General features: G+C 44.2%; 1 protein-coding gene across 2 annotated transcripts in view; it reads right to left on the bottom strand.

Moving 5' to 3' along the window:
* The window catches only part of ETV5 (ETS variant transcription factor 5), a 74,932-nt gene extending 63,994 nt beyond the window's left edge, over window positions 1-10,938 (bottom strand). The window contains exons 1-5 of one of the 2 annotated variants that reach the window (XM_060198561.1): window positions 10,758-10,938; window positions 6,395-6,540; window positions 6,181-6,268; window positions 6,028-6,075; window positions 5,880-5,930 (exon numbers count right to left, since the gene is read on the bottom strand). In XM_060198561.1, the coding sequence (XP_060054544.1) occupies window positions 5,880-5,930; window positions 6,028-6,075; window positions 6,181-6,268; window positions 6,395-6,439 (232 nt within the window). In that variant the 5' untranslated portion in view covers window positions 6,440-6,540; window positions 10,758-10,938. The remainder of the gene's footprint in view (window positions 1-5,879; window positions 5,931-6,027; window positions 6,076-6,180; window positions 6,269-6,394; window positions 6,541-10,757) is intronic. The other variant, XM_007519775.2, reaches the window with a different exon arrangement.
* Between the last annotated feature and the right edge of the window lie 9,985 nt (window positions 10,939-20,923).

Below are 20,923 nucleotides of genomic sequence, written 5' to 3'. Positions count from 1 at the left end.
TCAGAAAGGTTCAACTGATAGTTTTAAAGTTCACACTGTTTTCTTTCTTTTTTTTTTAATATTTATTTATTTTCCCTTTGTTTTTGCCCTTGTTGTTTTATTGTTGTTGTTATTGATGCCTTCGTTGTTGGATAGGACAGAGAGAAATGGAGAGAGGAGGGGGAGACAGGGAGAGAGAAAGATAGACACCTGCTGACCTGCTTCACTGCTTGTGAAGCGACTCCCCTGCAGGTGGAGAGCCGGGGGGCTTGAACGGAGATCCTTATACCCGTCCTTGTGCTCTGGGCCACCTGCGCTTAACCGCTGCGCTACTGCCCGACTCCCTGTTTTCTTTCTTAGTAACAAAGATTTTTGAACCTCTCAAATAGAAATGCCCACCCCCCTCACACACACACACACAGACACACAGCAAGTCAGCATGGTTTTGCTATACTACTTTCTTGAGAACCAGCTGATGTACTCTCTGTAGAAGGAATTCATCAACTTCATGTGTAGTGGTTTGCTTTTGTTTTAAAAGGCTATATTTTCATGAAAGAGGTTATAAACCTCAGCTCTGACATATGAGGGTACTGGGAACTGAACCTGTGACAACTTCATTTGTGTGTGTGTGTGTTTTCCCTCCAGGGTTATTGCTGGGCTCGGTGCCTGCACCATGAATCCACTGCTCCTGGAGGCCATTTTTCCCCTTTTGTTGCCCTAGTTGTTGCAGCCTCATTGCGGTTATTATTGCCATTGTTGACGTTGCTTTGTTGTTGGATAGGACAGAGAGAAATGGAGAGAGGAGGGGAAGACACAGAGAGAGGGGAGAGAAAGATAGACACCTTCAGACCTGCTTCACCGCCCGTGAAGCGACACCCCTGCAGGTGGGGAGCCGGGGGCTCGAACCCGGATCCTTATGCCGGTGTCTGCGCTTTGCGCCACGTGCGCTTAACCCACTGCGCCACCGCCCGACTCCCTGTGTGTTTGTTTTTAAAGACATCTGGGAGTTGGGCGGTAGCGCAGCGGGTTAAGCACAGGTGGCACAAAGCGCAAGGACTGCCTTAAGGATCCTGGTTCGAGCCCCTGCAGGGGAGTTGCTTCACAAGTGGTGAAGCAGGTCTGCAGGTATCTATCTTTCTCTCTCCCTCTGTCTTCCCTCCTCTCTCCATTTCTCTCTGTCCTATCCAACAACAATGACATCAATAATAACTACAACAATAAAATAAGGGCAACGAAAGTGAATAAATAAATATTTTTTAAAAAGACATCTAATTCTGACTGATATGGGATTAAGATCAATGTTCTCAAGGGCTATCATAATAGTTAATCCTACTTTCCCAGCCCATCTACTGCAATGTATTTATGAAAAGTCGATTTTATCAGTTAATTAACTGGCCCTTAGGAAATTACTTTTCCTTCCTCTAGTTGCTCCACTCATTTTGAAACAGAGATCTAAAACGAACACTTCAATGGGAATGTAAGGCCCTTTGGATTTTAGAACAATTCTATAAATTAAATTAGATTTGGTAAGGAGGTCAAGTTTTAAAATCAGATTTTAAGTTAATAAGTAAATCAAATACAGTATTCAAGATGCTAACACATAAAAAAATTGAAATAAATGAGATGAAAAAATAAATCAAAACTGAAGTCAACATTAAAAACAAACTACTTACATGTGCCAAAAAGTTGGTAATACCTTTAAGTATCCAATCAATCAGTTCAGAAATGACTATATACTCCACACTCCACCAAATCTAAGGACTTTTTAGTTCCAATCTTATGTATGACTTTGATGTGTAGTTTCTGAAAATAGTAGTTCTGTAAACACATCCATCAACTGATCCAGATTTCTTAATTTGGTAGGAATTCTATGCAATACACACCTAACACTTACTCCTAATGTGTACACACAAAGAGTTTAATGTGTCTATGCACATAATATCTTTTCAAGGAGTCATGTCAGCTTTATAATTTTTCTCTATTGAAAATCCTAGGTGGAAACCTTTCAAGCAATCCTGAAAGCTTTCCTGAGGGCTAGCTCTAGATCCAGGAGATACAGGGGAGCCTTGTGCACACTGAACATGCCAGCACCTTCTTTAAGGATACTGCTTATTGTCACTTTTTCTCCTTTCAGCTCACCTCTCCTCACTTGCCCACATTGGTCAGTCTCTCCAGCTGTCTGGGCTTTTATTATCCTCTCAGTAAAATAAAGAGTTGGGAAAAACTTTCTTTCTTTCTTTCTTTCTTTCTTTTTTTTGCCTCCAGGGTTATTGCTGGGGCATGAGGCATACAAATCCACTGCTCCTGAAAGCTTTTTTCTTCATTTTATTGGATACGACAGAGAGAAACTGAGAGGGGAAGGGGAGATAGGGAGAAAGATAGACACCTGCAGACCTGCTTTACTACTTGTGAAGTAACCCCTCTGCAGGTGGTGATCTGGGGGCTCGAACTAGGATCCTTACATGGGTCCTTGCATTTTGTACTATGTGTACTTAACCTAGTGTACCATTGTGTGACAACCTCCACTACCTCCAAAGGCTTTCTATAAGGGATTTCCAGCTTAAACAATCTGGGATCTTTGGGGTCACTTCTCAGAACCAAAGGAGCAATGAATGGCACTGACATAACCTCTGTGTCTTCAAAAGTCTCTGGGTGGAAGTTAATTGTACCAGTCCATTTCTGTTGTATATTGTAGGTATGTGTACTTGTTAGGCAAGGTAAACACTGTATAGTTAGAAGGCATGTTCATAAAATTGACAAGAACAATGGTTTTATTTTTCTCAAATCAATGTTTCAGATAGTTATGGGTTAGAAATCAAATCTGGAAATTTTACAAAATATAATCTCTACTTTTTAAATTTTTTTATATTTATTTATTCCCTTTTGTTGCCCTTGTTGTTCTATTGTTGTTATTGATGTCGTTGTTGGATAGGAGAGAAAGAAACTGGGAGAGGAGGGGAAGACAGAGAGGGGAGAGAAAGATAGACACCTGCAGACCTGCTTCACCGCTCGCTTGTGAAGCGACTCCCCTGCAGGTGGGGCGCTGGGGGCTCGAACTGGGATCCTTATGCTGGTCCTTGCGCTTTGCGCCACGTGCACTTAACCTGCTGTGCCACTGCCTGACTCCCTCTCTTAAAGGTTAAGTTTACAGTGTTTTCCAAAAATGAGTAAGTCATAATCTTCAAAACATTCCAAAATAAGTTTACCCACACTACACATCAAGTAGTATTTCTCTCTTATACACACACACTCACTCACTCACTCACTCACTCACTCACTCACTCACTCACTCAGAAATTAATCAAATCGTCATTAGCAGGAAAGGTAGACTACCAGCAGTGGCAGCCACAGAAAAATATTTGTTCCAATGCTTCTGCTATTATAAGGAAATGGTTTGCCTTTCTGGGTAAATGCAAGTTTAGTTTGTAGACTGTTGACTGTGTTAATCAAACCAAGACATTAAGGTTTCATTAAATTTAAATGAGTTCTACTACTCCCAACCCCCAATAACCATGTCTTCCAGGAGACTTAGAGGGATGGAATCTGATCCTTAATCCAAGTCTATGAGAAGTGATCATAGAGAATGAAGCCTGGACTCCTCTAGCTCTTACACTGTCAGTTTCAACTATCCTCCCACCAGTTACACGCAGCAGCAAGGATAAATGGTTTGGTGGGGGAGATAGTATAATGATTATGCAGAAAGAGTTTCATGCTTGAGGCTGCAAAATACCAGTTTCAATTACATACACCACAAGAGCTAAGCAGTAAAAAACAAAAAAATAAAAGGTGCATGGACACACTACCCCAAATTTGTTCTTTTGCTTAACATCTATAGTAAGTTTACTATTTCAATCTAGTGGTTTTTATTTGTTGAAACTGCAAATGCAAAGATAAAGGGGGGGAAAGAATTATTCAACGACAAAAGTCAGAAAAGTTCAACTACAAGAAATTTAAGCAAAAGGCAAACAAAAGTAAAAAACAAAAAAAACACATCACACTTGGTAAGCAGAAACATTTCCCAAAGCACCTCCATTTTAGGTATGGCAATTTAATTAAAGAACTTAGCACATTCTATTTGCTGAGCAGAAATTATTTCTACAGAGTCAAAATATATTTATGGATTCTTGCATTTTAGCTCAGTCCTGCAAGTAAATCCTGTTCCAAATATAAACCCCGTTGCCTGATCTCTTTCTCTAAAGAACATACCTTTACTTTAGTAAATGAAGTCAATTTGAATATGCTCATCTCACTTCCCTTTTGGGTTACAGAGAAACAAACAAAAGTGTCATAAAAGCCTCTGCCAAGAAAGCCACCTCTCAAACAAACTGCAATTTATGCTGCTCTGAGCAAGAACTGGGGAGGCTGGGCCAAATTGTCAACACAGAACAAAGTAGGATTACAAATTCTTTCTTTTATCTCGCAAGCAAACACACACACACACACACACACACACTCACTCACTCACTCACACACTCACTCACACACTCACTCTCTCTCTTTGGGTTATCTTTAGTTAGCCTGTCCCTGGCAAGTTTCCCAATCACTTGAAAGCAATGAAAGGGGGATAATTAACATGAATTTACTTTCCTATAGAAAACATCTACAGCAAGCTGTGACAAAGCCAAGGTAACCATGCATATTCCAGTTAGTTTATTCCCTTTTAAGGTTTGATGGTGGTGGGCCTTGGGTTATGAGGCCTATCATTAGGGAATGCTTAGCTGGTTCCTCTGTTTTCATTTAGTGATTCAAGCACCCAGCTTTAACTTAGTCTCAAAGATACCCTCTCATCCAATGGCATTTTTACACAGACACACGTGTATGAACGCATGTGAGGTAAAACAAAGCTGGGAAGAATTTGTTGGTACAAAATGAGAAACTGAATACTTGTCTGGCTCAGGTGCTTGCTATTATAAACCATGACTAAGAGACATGAATTTCTCTATGATGCAACTCTCAAGAGAGGCAGCATTTTCTCCAGGCCTCTCTTAAACTTGCTCATTCGCCAGTGACTAATGCTCTCTAGAGCTGCCCTGTGCTGCTCAAATTTCATCAGCCAGTTTTGTCCTTGATAGCTTTGCCTGGAGCATGAAAGCTCCCAAACCTGTTGAGAACAGTCCTGAAAGATCAGTGCAAAGCTAACCAGGCCTCTGCCAGCACTGAGAGCCATATTTTCACCTCGCCACCACATTTGTTATCTCAATAATCTGAGCACTTAATGGCATGAAAAACAAGAGTAAAACCAGGCCACTGCATGATCACCCTTTTCCAGTATAGAAGTAGAAATAAAGTTGGCGTGCTGGGTGAAACCACAAGCCACTGGAACCTCTCATAAACTATTTTCTGCACCTTTAAAAGGGAAAAGGCCAAGCTTAGTACTGCTATCAAGGACTTCATTTAAAATACAAAAGGCAGTGTAAAATGATGTCTGATTAATGGAAGTTGGGGTCTAGAACTTAAACTTAATTAAAAAACATTTTTTTAAAGAATTTATTCATGAGACAGGCAGAGAGAGAGAGAAAAAGAACCAGACATCAACTTAGTACATGTGCTGCCAGGGACTGAACTGAGGACCTCATGGTTGAGAATCTAATGCTTTATCCAGCCACTTCCTGGACCACTTAATTTAAAATTCAGATCTGGAAGTCTTAAAATATCCTTAGCAACCTCCCCCCCAAAAAAGATGCATTTATTTGGTAAATCCTACCTGCAGTAGAATAACAACACTTTAAGAAATAAGTGCAGTTATAGTAAAATGTAAAAGTTTTGGATTATGGAAAGAAATAAAATGAATTCTACTACCTAAACACGCTAACTATAGCTGGGAATATTTTTCTTGATATGATGATCCAAGACCAAACAATTTCAAAACAAATGTGTGCTACTACCAAAAGGATACTTACAGTTATCAGACTGAAAATCTGGGACAAACTGTTCATCATCAGGAACTTGTGCTGGAAAAGAGATTAAGATTTCTTTTCAGGTCTTTTAAGTTTTATTAGAAAATACAGTATAATGTTTTATATGGAAAATAGGACAGCCAAGACTTGCCTTCAGCTAACCAAGCCTCTTGAAGTTGACTGAGATCCTGAAACAACTCTGGAATTGAAAACAGAAGATAACAGAATGAGAATTCCTGCTAGAAAGGAAGAAGCCACATGCTGCTTTCACTTAGAGTCACAACTGAAGAAAAAGCTTCTGTACCTTCAGAATCATGAGCCAGATCTGTGTCCAAAAACTTCCTTTTCCTGTCAATCACAGGTCGCCCTCTACTTTCCTCTGAGCGAGATTTCTGAAAGAGAGGTCAACGACGAAGACTCAAAGGTAGGAAAGGGACCAGAGTGATTGTGCCATTAGTTCTATAAGGGCAAGACTCACATTAAAAATGGTAAAATAAAACAAAGTCATATAAACTTACCCCAGGGACCATAAAAGGAACTTGCTGATCATAAAAACCATCCATGGTGCTTCCAATGTCTCTATTATCACTTTGAAAGGTTTCAGCATTGAGTAATTTCAGAGGAGAAAGGGATCCTCCTACAATAGGACAGTAAGAGATTTTATCTGAGAAGGAAAAAGACAAATGAAATATATATTTGTACAGTTCTCTCTTTGGGGGGGGATCTGTGTCAAATCATCAACTTTATCAAAAATACTTAAAATTCAGTCCATAAGCTTTAAGGACTCATATTGAGCTTGATTAACGACATGCATGTACTCTGCCAATCTATTTATTTGGCTGCTCTTTTCTGTCTCCCTCTTTCAAGCATTAAGAATAAAATCTGGCCTCTATTTAAAAAAAAAATTATTTGAATGAGGAAAGTGAGAAGCAGAGCATCAGAGGCTCTGGCGCTAGAAACTGAACCTGCGGCTTGATGCTTTAGAATCCAAAGTTTCCTCCGCTGCATCAAAAAGTTGTCTCCTATTTTTTAAAACTGACTTCTATTTATTATTTGAGAAATTGAAAGTGAAGGCTGAGGCAGAGAGGGAAAGACAGAGAGGCACCTGCTTGAACAAGGGTCCTTGAACATGGTAACTTGTGCACTCAACTAAGTGACCACCCAGCCCCTGGTCCCCACCTGCAGGGGAACCATTCACAAGTGGTGAAACAGAAATACATTATTTTCATTATAAATAGGTGACTTGCAGGATTCTCTCTAATAAAACATTCTCCAAGGTGTTTATAGTGTTAGGGCTTTTTTTTTTTTTTTTCTTTTTCTTTCTGAGTTAATTTTATTTTTGGTGATAGAGAAACTAGGCTTAAGCATTCCAAGTTATTGGCAATTAAGTCAATGGTATACATAGTAGGCCTAAAAGTATTTTGTAGGTTAGTGGTAAAGACTACAAATAATCCCAATATTATGTCAATCAGAAGATACTTATCTTCAAACAACTCTTTATTAAAACCTTGACTTTCTGTCCAAACAGGTGTGAGTGTAATATTGCAAATATCTCCATGGCAACTCAAAGATTATCTATGATATCTCTAACTCCTAAGAAAATAAAATGGCTGTGGGCAGTAATGGATAAAGGAAATTAAATTCTACTACACACATTTTAACTACATTTCTAGTAGAGACATTTAAAAAGCACAAAAAAGCTAAAGATCCACGAAAAGAAAATTCAGTTTCTTTCTCAATTTTTCCCAAATGCACCAAAACAACAACCCACTTGTTTCAGTACAGTCAGATGTAGGGTTTGGGATGGAGTAGGGTGGGAAACTCTTAATTTGAGAAAAATAAAGTAACAATGTTAGGGAGGTATTCTCTCAACATTTTTTATTCTCCAGTTAAAACCACAGTCAAATTAACATAATAAGGGAAACAATTTTATTCAACCCTGACCTAAAAGATGCAAAATGTTTAAGGTTAATCCTTTTGTTAAACAGGAAATTTTTTCTCAGTGGGTAATTCCATTCAATTTGTTTTTCACACTGTGTGGGACATATCAAATTTCTGTAAGAAAGCAGGATACCAGAAATCTTTTTATGACACTCTTCTCAGCATTCTGGCCCAGTAATCAGATATTTTCAAAGTCAAAAAGAATGGGGCAAAAATTGTACAGTGTTCCTAACTTAGTAGGAAAACACTCTAAGGAGCCTTGCCTGTGGCCCTCAACAGCGCTAACACGGTCAAAAAGAAAAAAAACAAACAAAAAACAAAAAAAAAAACCTTTCTCAGATGTCACCAACCTGAATACAAAATTTGATAACCATCAGCTGCCAGCTGAGAGGTATGGAAACGAGTCCTCTGTGGCCTTCAAAAAACTGGCCTTGGACATTCTCTTAAAGTCTAATTGGGGGAGTCGGGCTGTAGCGCAGCGGGTTAAGCGCAGGTGGCGCAAAGCACAAGGACCGGCATAAGGAGCCCGGTTCGAACCCCGGCTCCCCACCTGCAGGGGCGTCGCTTCACAGGCGGTGAAGCAGGTCTGCAGGTGTCTGTCTTTCTCTCCTCCTCTCTGTCTTCCCCTCCTCTCTCCATTTCTCTCTGTCCTATCCAACAACGACAACAACAATAATAACTACAACAATAAAACAAGGGCAACAAAAGGGAATAAATAAATAAAATAAATACATAAAAAAAAGTCTAATTGGGGGGAGAGAATAACATGGAAAAGAGTGGGGAGGTGGGGCAGGAAATATTTTCAGCCTCTAAACAAACTGCGTGGCAAAATATTTCACTAAGAGGAGCAAAACTACCTTTTTATTTATTCATTTATTATTTATTTATTTAATTTTGCTTCCAGGGTTACTGCTGGGATTCGGTGCCTGCACTACGAGTCCACTGCTCCTGGAGGCCATTTTTTCCATTTTGTTGCTCTTGTTATCTTTATTAATATTAGTATTGTTATCATTATCATCTGGGTGTCACTGCTGTATAAGACAGAGAGAAATCGAGAGAAAGGGAGACAGACAGCGGGAGAGAAAGACACCTGCAGACCGGCTTCACCGCCTGTGAGGCGACCCCCCTGCAGATGGGGAGTCGGGGGCTCGAACCGGGATCTTTACACCGGTCCTTGCGCTTCGCGCCACGTGCACTTAACCCGCTGCGATATCGCCCTCCCCCCCCCAATTTTTCTTTTCTTTTTTTTTAAATAAAGAAACAGTAATAATTAAATCTAAAAGAGGCTTCGTGGATCTTTCAAACAGTTCTCAGAGTGCAAGGGCTTTACAAAAACAAAAAACTATTGAAAGTATATATATATATATATATATATATATATATATATATATATATATATATATATATTAAACCCTGAGGGGGAAGTCTCGAGGTCCTATCCAGGAGTTTAAACCACTTCCTTTGTGCAGCCCCCACCCCCCTACACACACACCCGCCCGGGCCCCCCAGGAAAACTTGCACGCTGCGCAGCGGCGGCCCGGCCCCTCCCCCGCCGCGCGCAGCCGGCCGGGTTTTATGAATGAGTCGGGCGAGCCGCGGCCGCTACAGCAGGTAGAGGCTGTAACAGGATCCCTCGCGCTGGGCCCCATTCACAAAGCAAGACACACTTCCAGCGAATTCCCAGCCTTCCCCATTCATGAAAAACTCCTTCCGAGGCGCCCCCGCCCCCACGCCTACAGCACGCCCAGCCTCCGACGCAGGCCCCTCACCCCCGACGTTTTTCGGAAGAAAGCTCAATGCTTCATTCACAAAAAAAAAAAAAAAAGAAAAAGCCGCAGGGTGCAGCGAGCCATCGAGAGAAACCCGCTTCATTCATAAAAGTCATCCACACTCACACACACACACTCACACACACACACACACACACAGCAGAGGCCGCCGGGCGCTGCACACAGGACCCCCCCGCCCCCTTCCTCCTTCCCGCTCACAAACCCTCCTGAGCTCGTCTCCTTGGGCACCCCTGCCCGAACAGGAGTTCGGTTCCCCTCCCCGGGTCCTTTTCCCTCTGGAAATGCGGTCAGATTCCTCCTCCAGCGCGCGGCGCCCGCATCCCTGCTCCCCGCACCCCGTCTCCATGCCGCCGTCCCAAGGCTCCCGGATTTCTCGGAAATCGCCGTGCACCTTGACGCCTCGTGTGTGTGTGTGTGTGTGTGTGTGTGTGTGTGTGTCCAATTCTCACAATCCCCCAAACTTGCAAGGCCTGCAGAAGTTGCTGGCCGACCCCCACCCCTGCGGCTGCTGCACCGCCCAGGTCCCTCCACCCCCTCCCCCGGTGCTGGGGAAGTGGGCGGGTGTGTGTGTGTGTGTGTGTGTGTGTGTGTGTGTGTGTGTGTATGCATCACTTCTCAAAAAAGAAAAAAAAAATCCCCACAGGCTACCTCCAGCACCCCCCTCCTCCCCAGCCAAGCTCCGCCAAGCTCCTCTTCTCGCGAGCCTCCGAGTCCCCTCTGGGATGCCGGGTCTTCAGAGCCCGCAACTCCGCACCGCGCACCCCCACCGCGTAGCCCCCGCACCTCGCGCTCCCGCGCGCCTCCCCCGCGACGCTCAGCAAACTGCTCTCGCGCTCCGGAACCGTTAGCCGCCCCCGCGCGACACCTCAGTGGAACCAACCCGACCCGGACCGGGCGGGAGAGGAGGGAGAAGAGGGCGAACTCCCCCCGCCCCGTCCCGTCCCGTCCCCACCCGTCCCCCCGCCCCAAAAACGCAGACGCGGGGGAGGGGGAGCAGTCAGAGCCGAGATACAAAGTGCACCCTGGACTCTGAGGATTTTTCCATCAGCCCGTCAACTCTCGCTGCCCGGGTCCTTCGGATTCGTTCCTTTACACTCCCTCCGAGCCCATTCCCCCACCCCAGCCCCAGCTCCTCCGGACTCCCCCTCACCTGAGGTGACTGCACTCCCCTAGCAGCGGCCCCGGGGCGCAGGCGCGCTCACGCACGCGCGCTCCGGGCCTGGGCACCGAGGCGAATGGCTGGGCCGAACCGCTCGGGAGACGATGTACCGCTTCGCGCACCAGCCGCTGGACTCTGCGCCGCAGCTGCCAACCAGGCTAGAGCGCTGGCCCGACCCCCCGCGGGACGCAGCTCCGCCCGCCGCCATTGGCCCGCGGCCCTCGCCTCGTCTCTTTCCCATTGGTCCGTGGCCGCTCCCGCGGCTGTCCGTCAGCTCTTGTTTACCCTGTCTGCGGTCAAATCCAGCCAAGCCGCCCCATCAGTTCTAGCCCTCATTGGTCAACGACAGGACCCTTCCCACCCTTCAGGGGTCTGTTTTACATAATTTATGCACCGGCGGTCATTAGCCAATCAGCACGAAGTTGTTTATGTAATGAATGTAAGGACGTTTTTCATTCATAAAAAACGCGACCTGAGGGGGGGAAGCTTAGCTGAGTCAGTGAAGCGCTTAAAGGGGACGAGCCCGAGATGAATCGCCTTCGCTTCTCTCTCTGCTCTTCTAACTTTTCGTCGAAGCAGCACATAGCTCATTCCTCCATGCTCCCCCATCCCCTTCCACCCCATCCCCCCAGCCACCGCCAGGATTGGGCCATGGGGCGCCAGACGTTCGCAGATACAGCGCCAAGCAAAGTTATCATTTTAGAATTTAGGCTAAAGGAATTCGTCATTCCACCCAAAGAGAAGCTCGCGAGCCGACCTGGGCGTGCGGCCCACAGAAACACAGAAACGGAAACCGAGCTCTCTAATCTTAGTTACCTTGAAGAGAGGCCTTAATTTCCTTTAGCCAGGTTTCTGGAGAAGAAATAAGCTGCCTATATGTAACATCTGAACTCTCAAAACAGATTTCAGTTAGTATTATTTTATATAGGCAAGGCCTACGCCGTAACCAAATCCCGTTTTTTCTCCCCGGCTTTAATTGCCATCTACAACCTCGTCTGGACGAGACGAGGAGAGAGAGAGAGCTCAAAGAAATCCTGGGGGGAGGGGCGGGGGGAGGACGGGACGGTCTCTACCCGTCCAAAGACCTAGTAACATACATTCCTCCGAAGTGAGCTTGCACAGTAAGATACTGTCTACCTGCCTCCCTCCCCGGGCAGCCAGTTTTCCCCCTTTAAGTGTTCAGAGCATGATGGTGCATTTGTGAATTAGAGCTCGTGCAGCTGGGAAAGAAGAAAAGCTACGCTGCCTGCCAAACTAACTGCAATTGCTGAGATTCTTAACAGAGTGTTCCAGGAAGCAAATAAATAAGCAACCCCCTCTCCCTTTCTCGCCCCCTCTACCCCCTCCAGTGAGGGCCTTAGGGCTGCTCTTGGCTCTTCCCCTAGATGTCTAGGACAGCGAGGATGTTTTTTCCCTACTGGTCTCTCTCTCTCTGATCTCCTGCAGCGGGGGGGGGGGGGGGGGGGGGGGATATATATGCCAAATGGGACAAACTCTAGTAAAGAGGAGCCAATTCTGGGGGTGTTGCACACCCCGTCCAGTAAAACACACTGTGGGTTGTTAGCTAGGGGTCAGGGAGTCAAAATTAGCTAGTCTGACTCTCTTTTTCTTTGCTTCCACTTGTGCCATCTTAAGAAGAGAAGCTCACAGATATCTTCAGCTCCTGAGGAAAGAAAATGCCTATGAGGTAGATAAAGGAAGTTAAATTTCACTGTATGTATTTTAGATGTATTTCCAATAGAGATCTTTACAAAGCATTAAAAGCAAAAGTTCCATGGAAAGAAAACCTCGTCTGTAACCCCCAAATTGTTAGGATTTATGCAAAGAATTGGTGTCACCTGATTGAATCCTGGGTCCAGAACTGACCAGACAAAACCTATTGCTTGTGCAAGACTGGGATATGCATGAATTGTGGGTGGGTAAGTGCTCTGAGCTTCTGACAAGCAGTTTGTGCTATTTAGCCTTGATTCTAGCTTCAATGGAATCTGGCTGTATGGGGGAAGGAAGGGGCTACAGAGAGAGAGAGAGAGAGAGAGAGAACCAAGCATTGAGCCAGAAAACTCAGGCATACAAGCTCTCCAAAGTGAGCCATTTCCTCAGCCTGTCCAAAAGAATTCTTATTCCTCTTTGCTTAAGTCTCTGTTCAGGTCTCAGCCTGTAGTGTACAGAGCCACGTATCCTCAACAGACAAGCAATAGCAAATCATACTCTAACTCTAGCTGTTGGAAGACAGCGCATGTCCTATCACAGTGACTGCCTCCATAGGGTTAGAATCGATGCCTGGAATGTGACTCTTGTGACCTTTGTCTCAAGCCAGTGTTTTCTTTCCCACCATAGAAAGAGAAGCTGGGAACACTTGGATTAAGTGGTATTGACTACTCAATAAACTGAGACCAGGGGAGGAGTTGGAGAAAGATCTTCATAGGAAGACTGTCATAGATGTTAGTTCATGCACAGGACTTGCACCAGCGTGGAGCTATTCCCAAATAATTATTTAGTCATTTAGAAACATTTTGCAGGGCCAGGTAGTAACACACCTGGTTGCGCGCACATGTTGCAATGCTCAGGGACCCAGATTCGAGCCCTTGGTCCCCACCTGCAGGGGGAAAGCTTTGCAAGCGGTGAAGCAGTGCTGTAGTTGTCTCTCTTATCTATTTCCCTCTCTGTCTCCCCTTTCCTCTCAACTTCTGGCTATCTCTATCCAAGAAAGAAAGAAAGAGAGAAAGAAAGAAAGAGAGAAAGAGAGAAAGAAAGAAAGAGAGAAAGAGAGAAAGAAAGAAAGAAAGTTAAATTTAAAAAAGAAATATTTCACTTGAGGTAGAGAAAAAAATGAATAAGATTCAGTCTTTGTCTTGGAAGAGCCCACAAGCTACTGCACAATTTTTGCAACTGAAATTCACCAAGCACTTAATAGATGACCTATTCGTGCCATATACAATCCTCCACAGATTATTTCATTTAACCCTTTTGGTATTCAAGTGGTCATTACTATTAATATATGCATTTTATAGGTGAGAAGCTGAGTCTTAAAGAGATGAATTAATTTGCTTGTACTTTGGAGCTTATAAATTGTTGACTCTGGATAAAAGGTAAGTCATGGGGAGCTGGGTGGTGGTGCAGCGGGTTAAGCGCAGGTGCAAAGCAAAGACTGGCACATAAGGATCCCGGTTCAAGCCCCTGGTTCCCCACCTGCAGGGGTCACTTCACAGGCGGTGAAGCAGGTCTGCAGGTGTTTAACTTTCTCTCCCCCTCTCTGTCTTCCCCTCCTCTCTCCATTTCTCTTTGTCCTATCCAGCAACAACAACAGCAATAACAACAATAAACAACAAGGGCAACAAAAGGGAAAAAATAGCCTCCAATAGCAGTGGATTTGTAGTGCAGGCACTGAGCCCCAGCAATAACCCTTAAGGCAAAGTAAATAAGTAAATAAATAAAATAAAATAAAATGACCAAAGTGATTTACTTTTTAAAAAGTTATCTTTACTTACTGGATAGAAATCAAGAGGAATGGGGAGACAGAGAGGTAGGTAGTCCCCTCCTGCAGGTGGGGACTGGGGGCTCAAACCCGAGTCCTTGTGCATAGTAACATATATGCTCAACGAGGTGTGTCACTACCTGGCCCCCATGACTTCTTTAAATTTTTTTTATTTATTATGTAATTCCCCCCCCCTTTTGTTGCCCTTTTGTTGACACCTGCAACCTGCTTCACCGCCTGTGAAGTGACTGTCCCTCCAGCAGGTGGGGAGCCGGGGACTTGAACCAGATTCCTTATGCCTGCCCTTGCACTTTGCGCCATATGCACTTAAGCCGCTGTTCTACCACCCATACCCCCCTCTACTTGGGTCATTTTAGAATCCAGGTATAAGCTTGGCCCCTATTGCCTTTGGGGGAGTTTTCAGTGTCCTGGTGTCTTTCACTCTTTCTCTCTGTCTTTCGATCTAAAAAAGTCAGCCTAGAGCAGTAATGCCCCAGTGACAGGGCTGTTGAGCACACATGTGCAATGTGCAGTGGCCGAGGTTTAAGTCCCCAGACCTCATCTATGGGAGGAGAGCTTCGTGAGTGGTGAAGCAGCTCTGCAGGTGCCTTTCTCTCCATCTTCCCCCATCCATCTCAGTTTCTCTCTGTCTCTACCTAATAAACAAATAAAATATTAGGAAAAAAAGTATTTGGGCCAGGCTACGGGGCACCTGGTTGAGCGTGCATATTACAACGTGCTAGGACTAGGTTCAAGTCCCTAGTTTCCACTTACAGAGGGAAAGCTTTGCAGGTGGTGAAGCAGTGCTACAGGTGTCTTTCTCTCTTTACCTCCCCCTTCTCTCTTGATTTCTCTCTATCGTTATCCAATAAATAAATAAAAATGAAAATAAGTCTTTTTTTTTTCCTCCAGGGTTATTGCTGGGCTCGGTGCCTGCACCATGAATCCACCGCTCCTGGAGGCCATTTTCCCCCCTTTTTGTTGCCCTAGTTGTTGCAGCCTCCTTGCGGTTATTATTGCCATTGTTGACGTTGCTTTGTTGTTGGATAGGACAGAGAGAAATGGAGAGAGGAGGGGAAGACAGAGAGAGGGGGAGAGAAAGATAGACACCTGCAGACCTGCTTCACCGCCCGTGAAGCGACTCCCCTGCAGGTGGGGAGCCGGGGACTCGAACCGGGATCCTTACGCCGGTCCCTGCGCTTTGCGCCACGTGCGCTTAACCCACTGCGCCACCGCCCGACTCCCGAAGCCTCAGCGACCATAAAGAATGAGGTTATTTTGTGAGAACTGTTGGTTTACTGTTGTGTTGGCTGGGGGTAGGGCAGAAAAGCATACAGAACTCTGGTGGTGGGTACAGTGTGCAACTATACCCCTGTAATTTTTTTCCTTCAGGGTTATTGCTAGAGCTTGGTGCCTGAATGTCCAATCTACTATTTCTGGTGGTTCCCTCCACTTCCCCCTTTCTTTTTTGCCAGGACAGAGAAAAATTGAGAGGGGGAAGAGAAAATGGAGTGGGAGGGGTAAATAGAGTGGGAGAAGGACAAAAAGAGACTTAGAGTACTTCTCTTCTGCAGGTAGGGAGCAGAGGTTCAAACCCAGCATGGTAATGTGTGTGTTCAACCAGGTGTACCACTGCTTGGCCCCCCACCTCACCCCTGGAATCTTTTTTAAAAAATATTTTATTTATTAATGAGAGTGATAGGAGAGAGAGAGAAAGAACCAGACATCTCACTGGTACATGTGCTGCCAGGGACTGAACTCAGGACCTCATGCTTGAGAGACAATGCATCATCCACTGCTCCACCTCCTGGACCACCCTGGAATCTTATAAACTTGTCACCCAGGATGGGGAGATAGCACAGTGGTTATGCAAAAGACTCATGCCTGAGGCTCTGAGGTCTCAGGTCCAATCCCTGGCACCACCATAAGCCAAAGCTGAGCAGTGCTCTGATCTCCTCTCTCTCTCTCTCTGTATCTCTTTCTCATTAAAATAAATAAGATATTTAATAAAAACTTGTAAACCACTATTAAATCACTAAATAAAAGAAAAAAATAAAACAGGTAGACTACAGAGCCCATGTGTGGGAGACCAAGCATATACCAAGCAGAGGACCACCAGGAATATTACTCAAACCCTGACAGGCAGAAGACAGAACTGGTTAGAGCCACGGAGAGGCAGGTTTTAGGTTTATCTCATGTCTGAAGGGACTTTGCAAAGTTCAGAGTAGCCCAGTGAAGGAACACTGCAGCTGATGAATGGATCTTCTGTCAAGGGGGGCATTTCAGCAGAAAGACTTCAGGATGGCACAAAGAGACTGCTGCCCTAGGTGGACAGAGGGCCTCTGAGGACTCGTCCAGTGCTACGAGTCTGTGAAAATTGTGCTGTACACTTAGTTAATTGGGCCCAGACACCTTGGGGATAGGTGAGTGGGAGGACTTACGGGGACCAAACTTGGCAGACTGACTGATGGACCTTGCTTGGCTCCTTTCTATTATTTCTTTTGTCATAGTTTATCTTAATTACATTCTTTTTTCTTCTTTTAAATTTTTTTTTATTATCTTTATTTTATTTACTGGATAGAGACAGCCAGAAATCTAGAGGGAAGGGGGGTAATAAAGAGGGAGAGACAGAGAGACACCTGCAACACTGCTTCACCACTTTCAAAGCATTCCCCCTGCAGGTGGGGACTGGGGGCTTGAACCTGGGTCATTGGGCACTATAACATGTGCGCTCAACCAGGTGCACCATCATCCGGTCCCATTAATTAATTTCTATTTTTAAAATAAATCCTTCTTAAATATTTTATTTAATTGAGACATTTTATTTAATTGAGAGATACTGAGGGGAAGATAGATACATAGATGAGAGATAGGAAGAGTCCAGATCCTTCTCAGCTCTGTATTTTCCCCTCTGGCGTATTATCCTGGGTCAGCAAGAACTTGTTCTCATTGAAGTCAGAGAAAGAACAGATAAACACATTTACTGAGTATCTTCTGTCAGGCTTTGTGCTAGACACTTCCCATTCTTGGCCTTATTTTATACTCCCAGTTCTTTGTGGAGGGTAGCAATAATATCCACTTTGCAGAGGTGAAAACTGAGAGTCAAAGTCAAAACATTCCAGGTCCCTGACTAGATGTTTGTTCTTGGCCCTCTGACCCATTGACTGCGTGGGGCCTGATTCTCCTCGCTCACCACCTGAGCTTGAGGATATTCTTTCTCTTGTCTTGTTTGCCTAACACTCAATTCTGAGAAGTTGTAAACTCCAAGGTCCCTGATACCATATATGATGGAGCAGTGCTAGGGTCTTTTTCTTTTGTTCTATCTTACTCTCTTTCTTTCTTTCTTTCTTTTTTTTTTTTCGTGAGTGTTTCCTCGAGGATGTCAAACTTTTTTTTTTTTTACTTTTTTTTTTATTGGGGAATTAATGCTTTACATTCAACAGTAAATACAATAATTTGTACATGCATAACATTCCCCAGATTCCCATTTAACAATACAACCCCCACTATGTCATTCATCATCTTTCATGGACCTGTATTCTCCCCACCCACCCACCCACCCCAGAGTCTTTTACTTTGGTGCAATATTCCAATTCCATTTCAGGTTCAACTTGTGTTTTCTTTTCTAATCTTGTTTTTCAACTTCGGCCTGCTTACTCTCTTTCTTTCATAAAACTAAAAGTTAATTAAAAAATTTAAAGATCATGCTTCTCCTACTCTTCATGTTTGCTTTGATCATCTGTCTCTGATTGCCATGGGTTTCAAAACCAGCCAACTCTGTGAGTCAGAAATGGGTGTAGGAAGAGTTTCTGGGTTTTGAGTGCTGAAGGGTCCCCTCCAATGAGGAAGTAGATGAACTTGAATGTGTAGACTTGGCAAAATTTATTTTGACCACACGATGTTCTCTGGGCTTCCTTTATGCTTTAGTGGAGAGCTTTATGTGACCAGGAGTTAACCTTCCTGGGTTGTTTTTAGACAGACTGAATACCAGCTAATGCAGAACTTGATCTTTGAAATCTTGAGCTATGAAGGGACTTGCTTTGTTTTCTCTCTATAGCCAGAAAGAGCAGCTAAGAGGTGGGTTGGGCTCCAGTGTGGATTCTCTTTAAGGGGCAGCTGGAGAGCAGGTAAGGAGGAAGGTGCTTCCAGCTCTTGGTTTGTAAGTATCCACCTTTGACTCTATCAGGCCTTTGGAGGGGGTGATATTTATTTTGAAGTGAACAAAGGGAAAAGCCAAGAAACTCAACCATGGCCCCCTGGTAACAGAGCCTCTGGTGAAATGCTCCACAGTGGGTTGAAACCACTTGGCTCCAAACGGGACATCCACCTTGCCCTTTCAACCTGTAGTAGTAGTCTTCCTACTTAATAACCAATGGATGTCAAACAACCAGAGCTAAAAACAAATACTTGGGCCTGAAGGACCTTGCCCTAAGTGTGGATCAACAATGGTAGGGACTGACCCATTCTCTGAAGGTAGGTTGGGTCAAAATACTCTACCACTCAAGAAAGATGGGTCTGGCAATGGATGTAGCCTAGAACATTCTTAGCTGTGACCACAGAATGCAAGGTCAGACCTACAGGGATGCAGAAGTTACATAGGCTCCTGCACTGAATATAGACCCCAGATCAAATCGATGGGGTTTATAGTTAATGGTATTTATACATATTTTTCATATTTGGGAGCTACTCTTTTGCCATGATCCAGCTTTCTATTTCCAACTCTGACACCATCTCCCCAGATCATATCTTTGGTCTACCTGCATAGTAGCTGGCAGGCTCAGGCAAAAATTAGTAAAGTCACGGGCCCCTTGGAATATACTTAGCATATACCTACAGTTTTTTCCAAAATGGAGACCCCAAATCTCATCTGCTATATTCTTGCTTTTAGGTTCCTGGTTATTAAACAATTTGTTCTGCTTTTTATATTAATGCTTTTTCAGCCACCAAGTTGCAGATGCTACCACGATGCCAACCTGACTTCTCTGGGCAGATGACCCCACCAGTGTACCCTGGAACCCCACCTCTCCAGAACCCTGTCCCACTTGGGAAAGATAGAGATAGGCTAGGAGTATGGATTGACCTGCCAATGCTCATGTCCTGTGGAGAAGCAATTATAGAAGCCAGACCTTCCACCTTCTGCACCCCATAATTACCCTGGCTCCATACTCTCAGAGGAATAAAAAATTAGAAAAGCTTTCAAGGGAGGGGATAGAATAGGAAACTCTGGTAGTGGGAATTGTGTGGAATTGTGCCCCTCTTATCCTATGGTCATGTCGATATTTTTTATTTTATAAATATATTTTAAAAAATACTCAGGGGCCAGGTGGTGATACACCTGGTTATGCATACATATTACAGTGTGCAAGGACTTGGGTTCAAGCCCTTGATCTCCACCTGCAAGGGGGAAGCTTCATGAATGGTGAAGCAGGGTTGCCGGTATCTTTCTCTCTCTTTCCCTCTCTATCTGCCCCTCCCCTCTCAATTTCTCTCTGTCTCTATCCAATAATAAATAAATAGAATAAATAAATAAACAATGTTAAGCAGATAGTATTTTTAAAATAGTATTTATTTAGGATAGAGACAGAAAGAAACAGAGGGGAGGAGGAGATACAGAGGGAGACAGACAAAAACACACCTGCAGCCCTGTTTCACCCCTCATGAAGTTTTCCCCCTACAAGGCGGGGGACCAGGGGCTTGAACCTGGGTCCTTGCTCTCTGTGATGTGTACACTTAACCAGGTGTGCCATTGTCTGGCCTGCAGATAGTCTTTTTTTTTTTTCTTTTTTTAATACTCATTCCCTTCTGTCACTCACACCACAGCACTGCTTCACCCTCAAGAAGCTTCCCTTCTGCTTGGTGCTCTCCATTTGGTGGCTAGGGTGGGGGGGGGGGTCCTTGTGCATGGTTGAGAGTATGTTCAACCAGGTGAACTATTTTCCAGTTCCCATATCAATCTACTTTTAACTGATTCACTTTGAAAAGTGATGGAGACTCTTGACCAAAATCTCAAGCTCACAGAAAGATGTGGGTAGAAAACACAGGCCCCTCCCTAGGTCACCTCCTTGCAGGTACTCATTCTTCAGAGTCATGAGCTATTTGTAGTTTCTTGAGGATAACTTTAGATATACTACAGTGTTCAGATAGTGATATCTAGATATGTGCATTACAGCTCTTAAAGGAGTCAGGCTGCACTTTATTACATTATTCCAGCCCTTTTTCTCATGGTGCTGTAGATTCACTGCAATAAGTAGATGAGTATCTGGCTGTGGAAGGTGAATTGCTGTCCTCCTGTCAGATGATACTGGTCTATCACTTTTAATAGGTCCTTATTAAGGTAAGACACATGGGAGTTTACACAGCAGTAAATTTCATTTCCACTTCCACAAGCATTATTGAGTGGCTAATGTCCTCAAGTATGGGGCTCATCTGAGAAGAGCTCCCAGTCTGGAAGGAGGTGGGTGAGAGGCACAGGAACAAACAGCTGTTATCCAGTGTTTGCAGGTGTTGTAATAGAGGCCTGTAAATGGGTTCTGAGAATACAAATGAAGGAGCAGTGAGTACTTCCTGTTAGGATCAAGGAAAGCACTAGAATGAGTTGATATTTCGGTCAGTCCTTGAATGATTCAATACTAGAATGGTGCTGGCTGAAGAGGGAAGGAACTCCAGGCAGACAACACACACA

The sequence above is a fragment of the Erinaceus europaeus genome, chromosome 9 (assembly GCF_950295315.1).
Source record: "Erinaceus europaeus chromosome 9, mEriEur2.1, whole genome shotgun sequence".
Taxonomy (NCBI): Eukaryota; Metazoa; Chordata; class Mammalia; order Eulipotyphla; family Erinaceidae; genus Erinaceus; species Erinaceus europaeus.
Note: the sequence above shows the minus strand (reverse complement) of the source record. Positions and strands in the feature narration are given on the sequence as shown.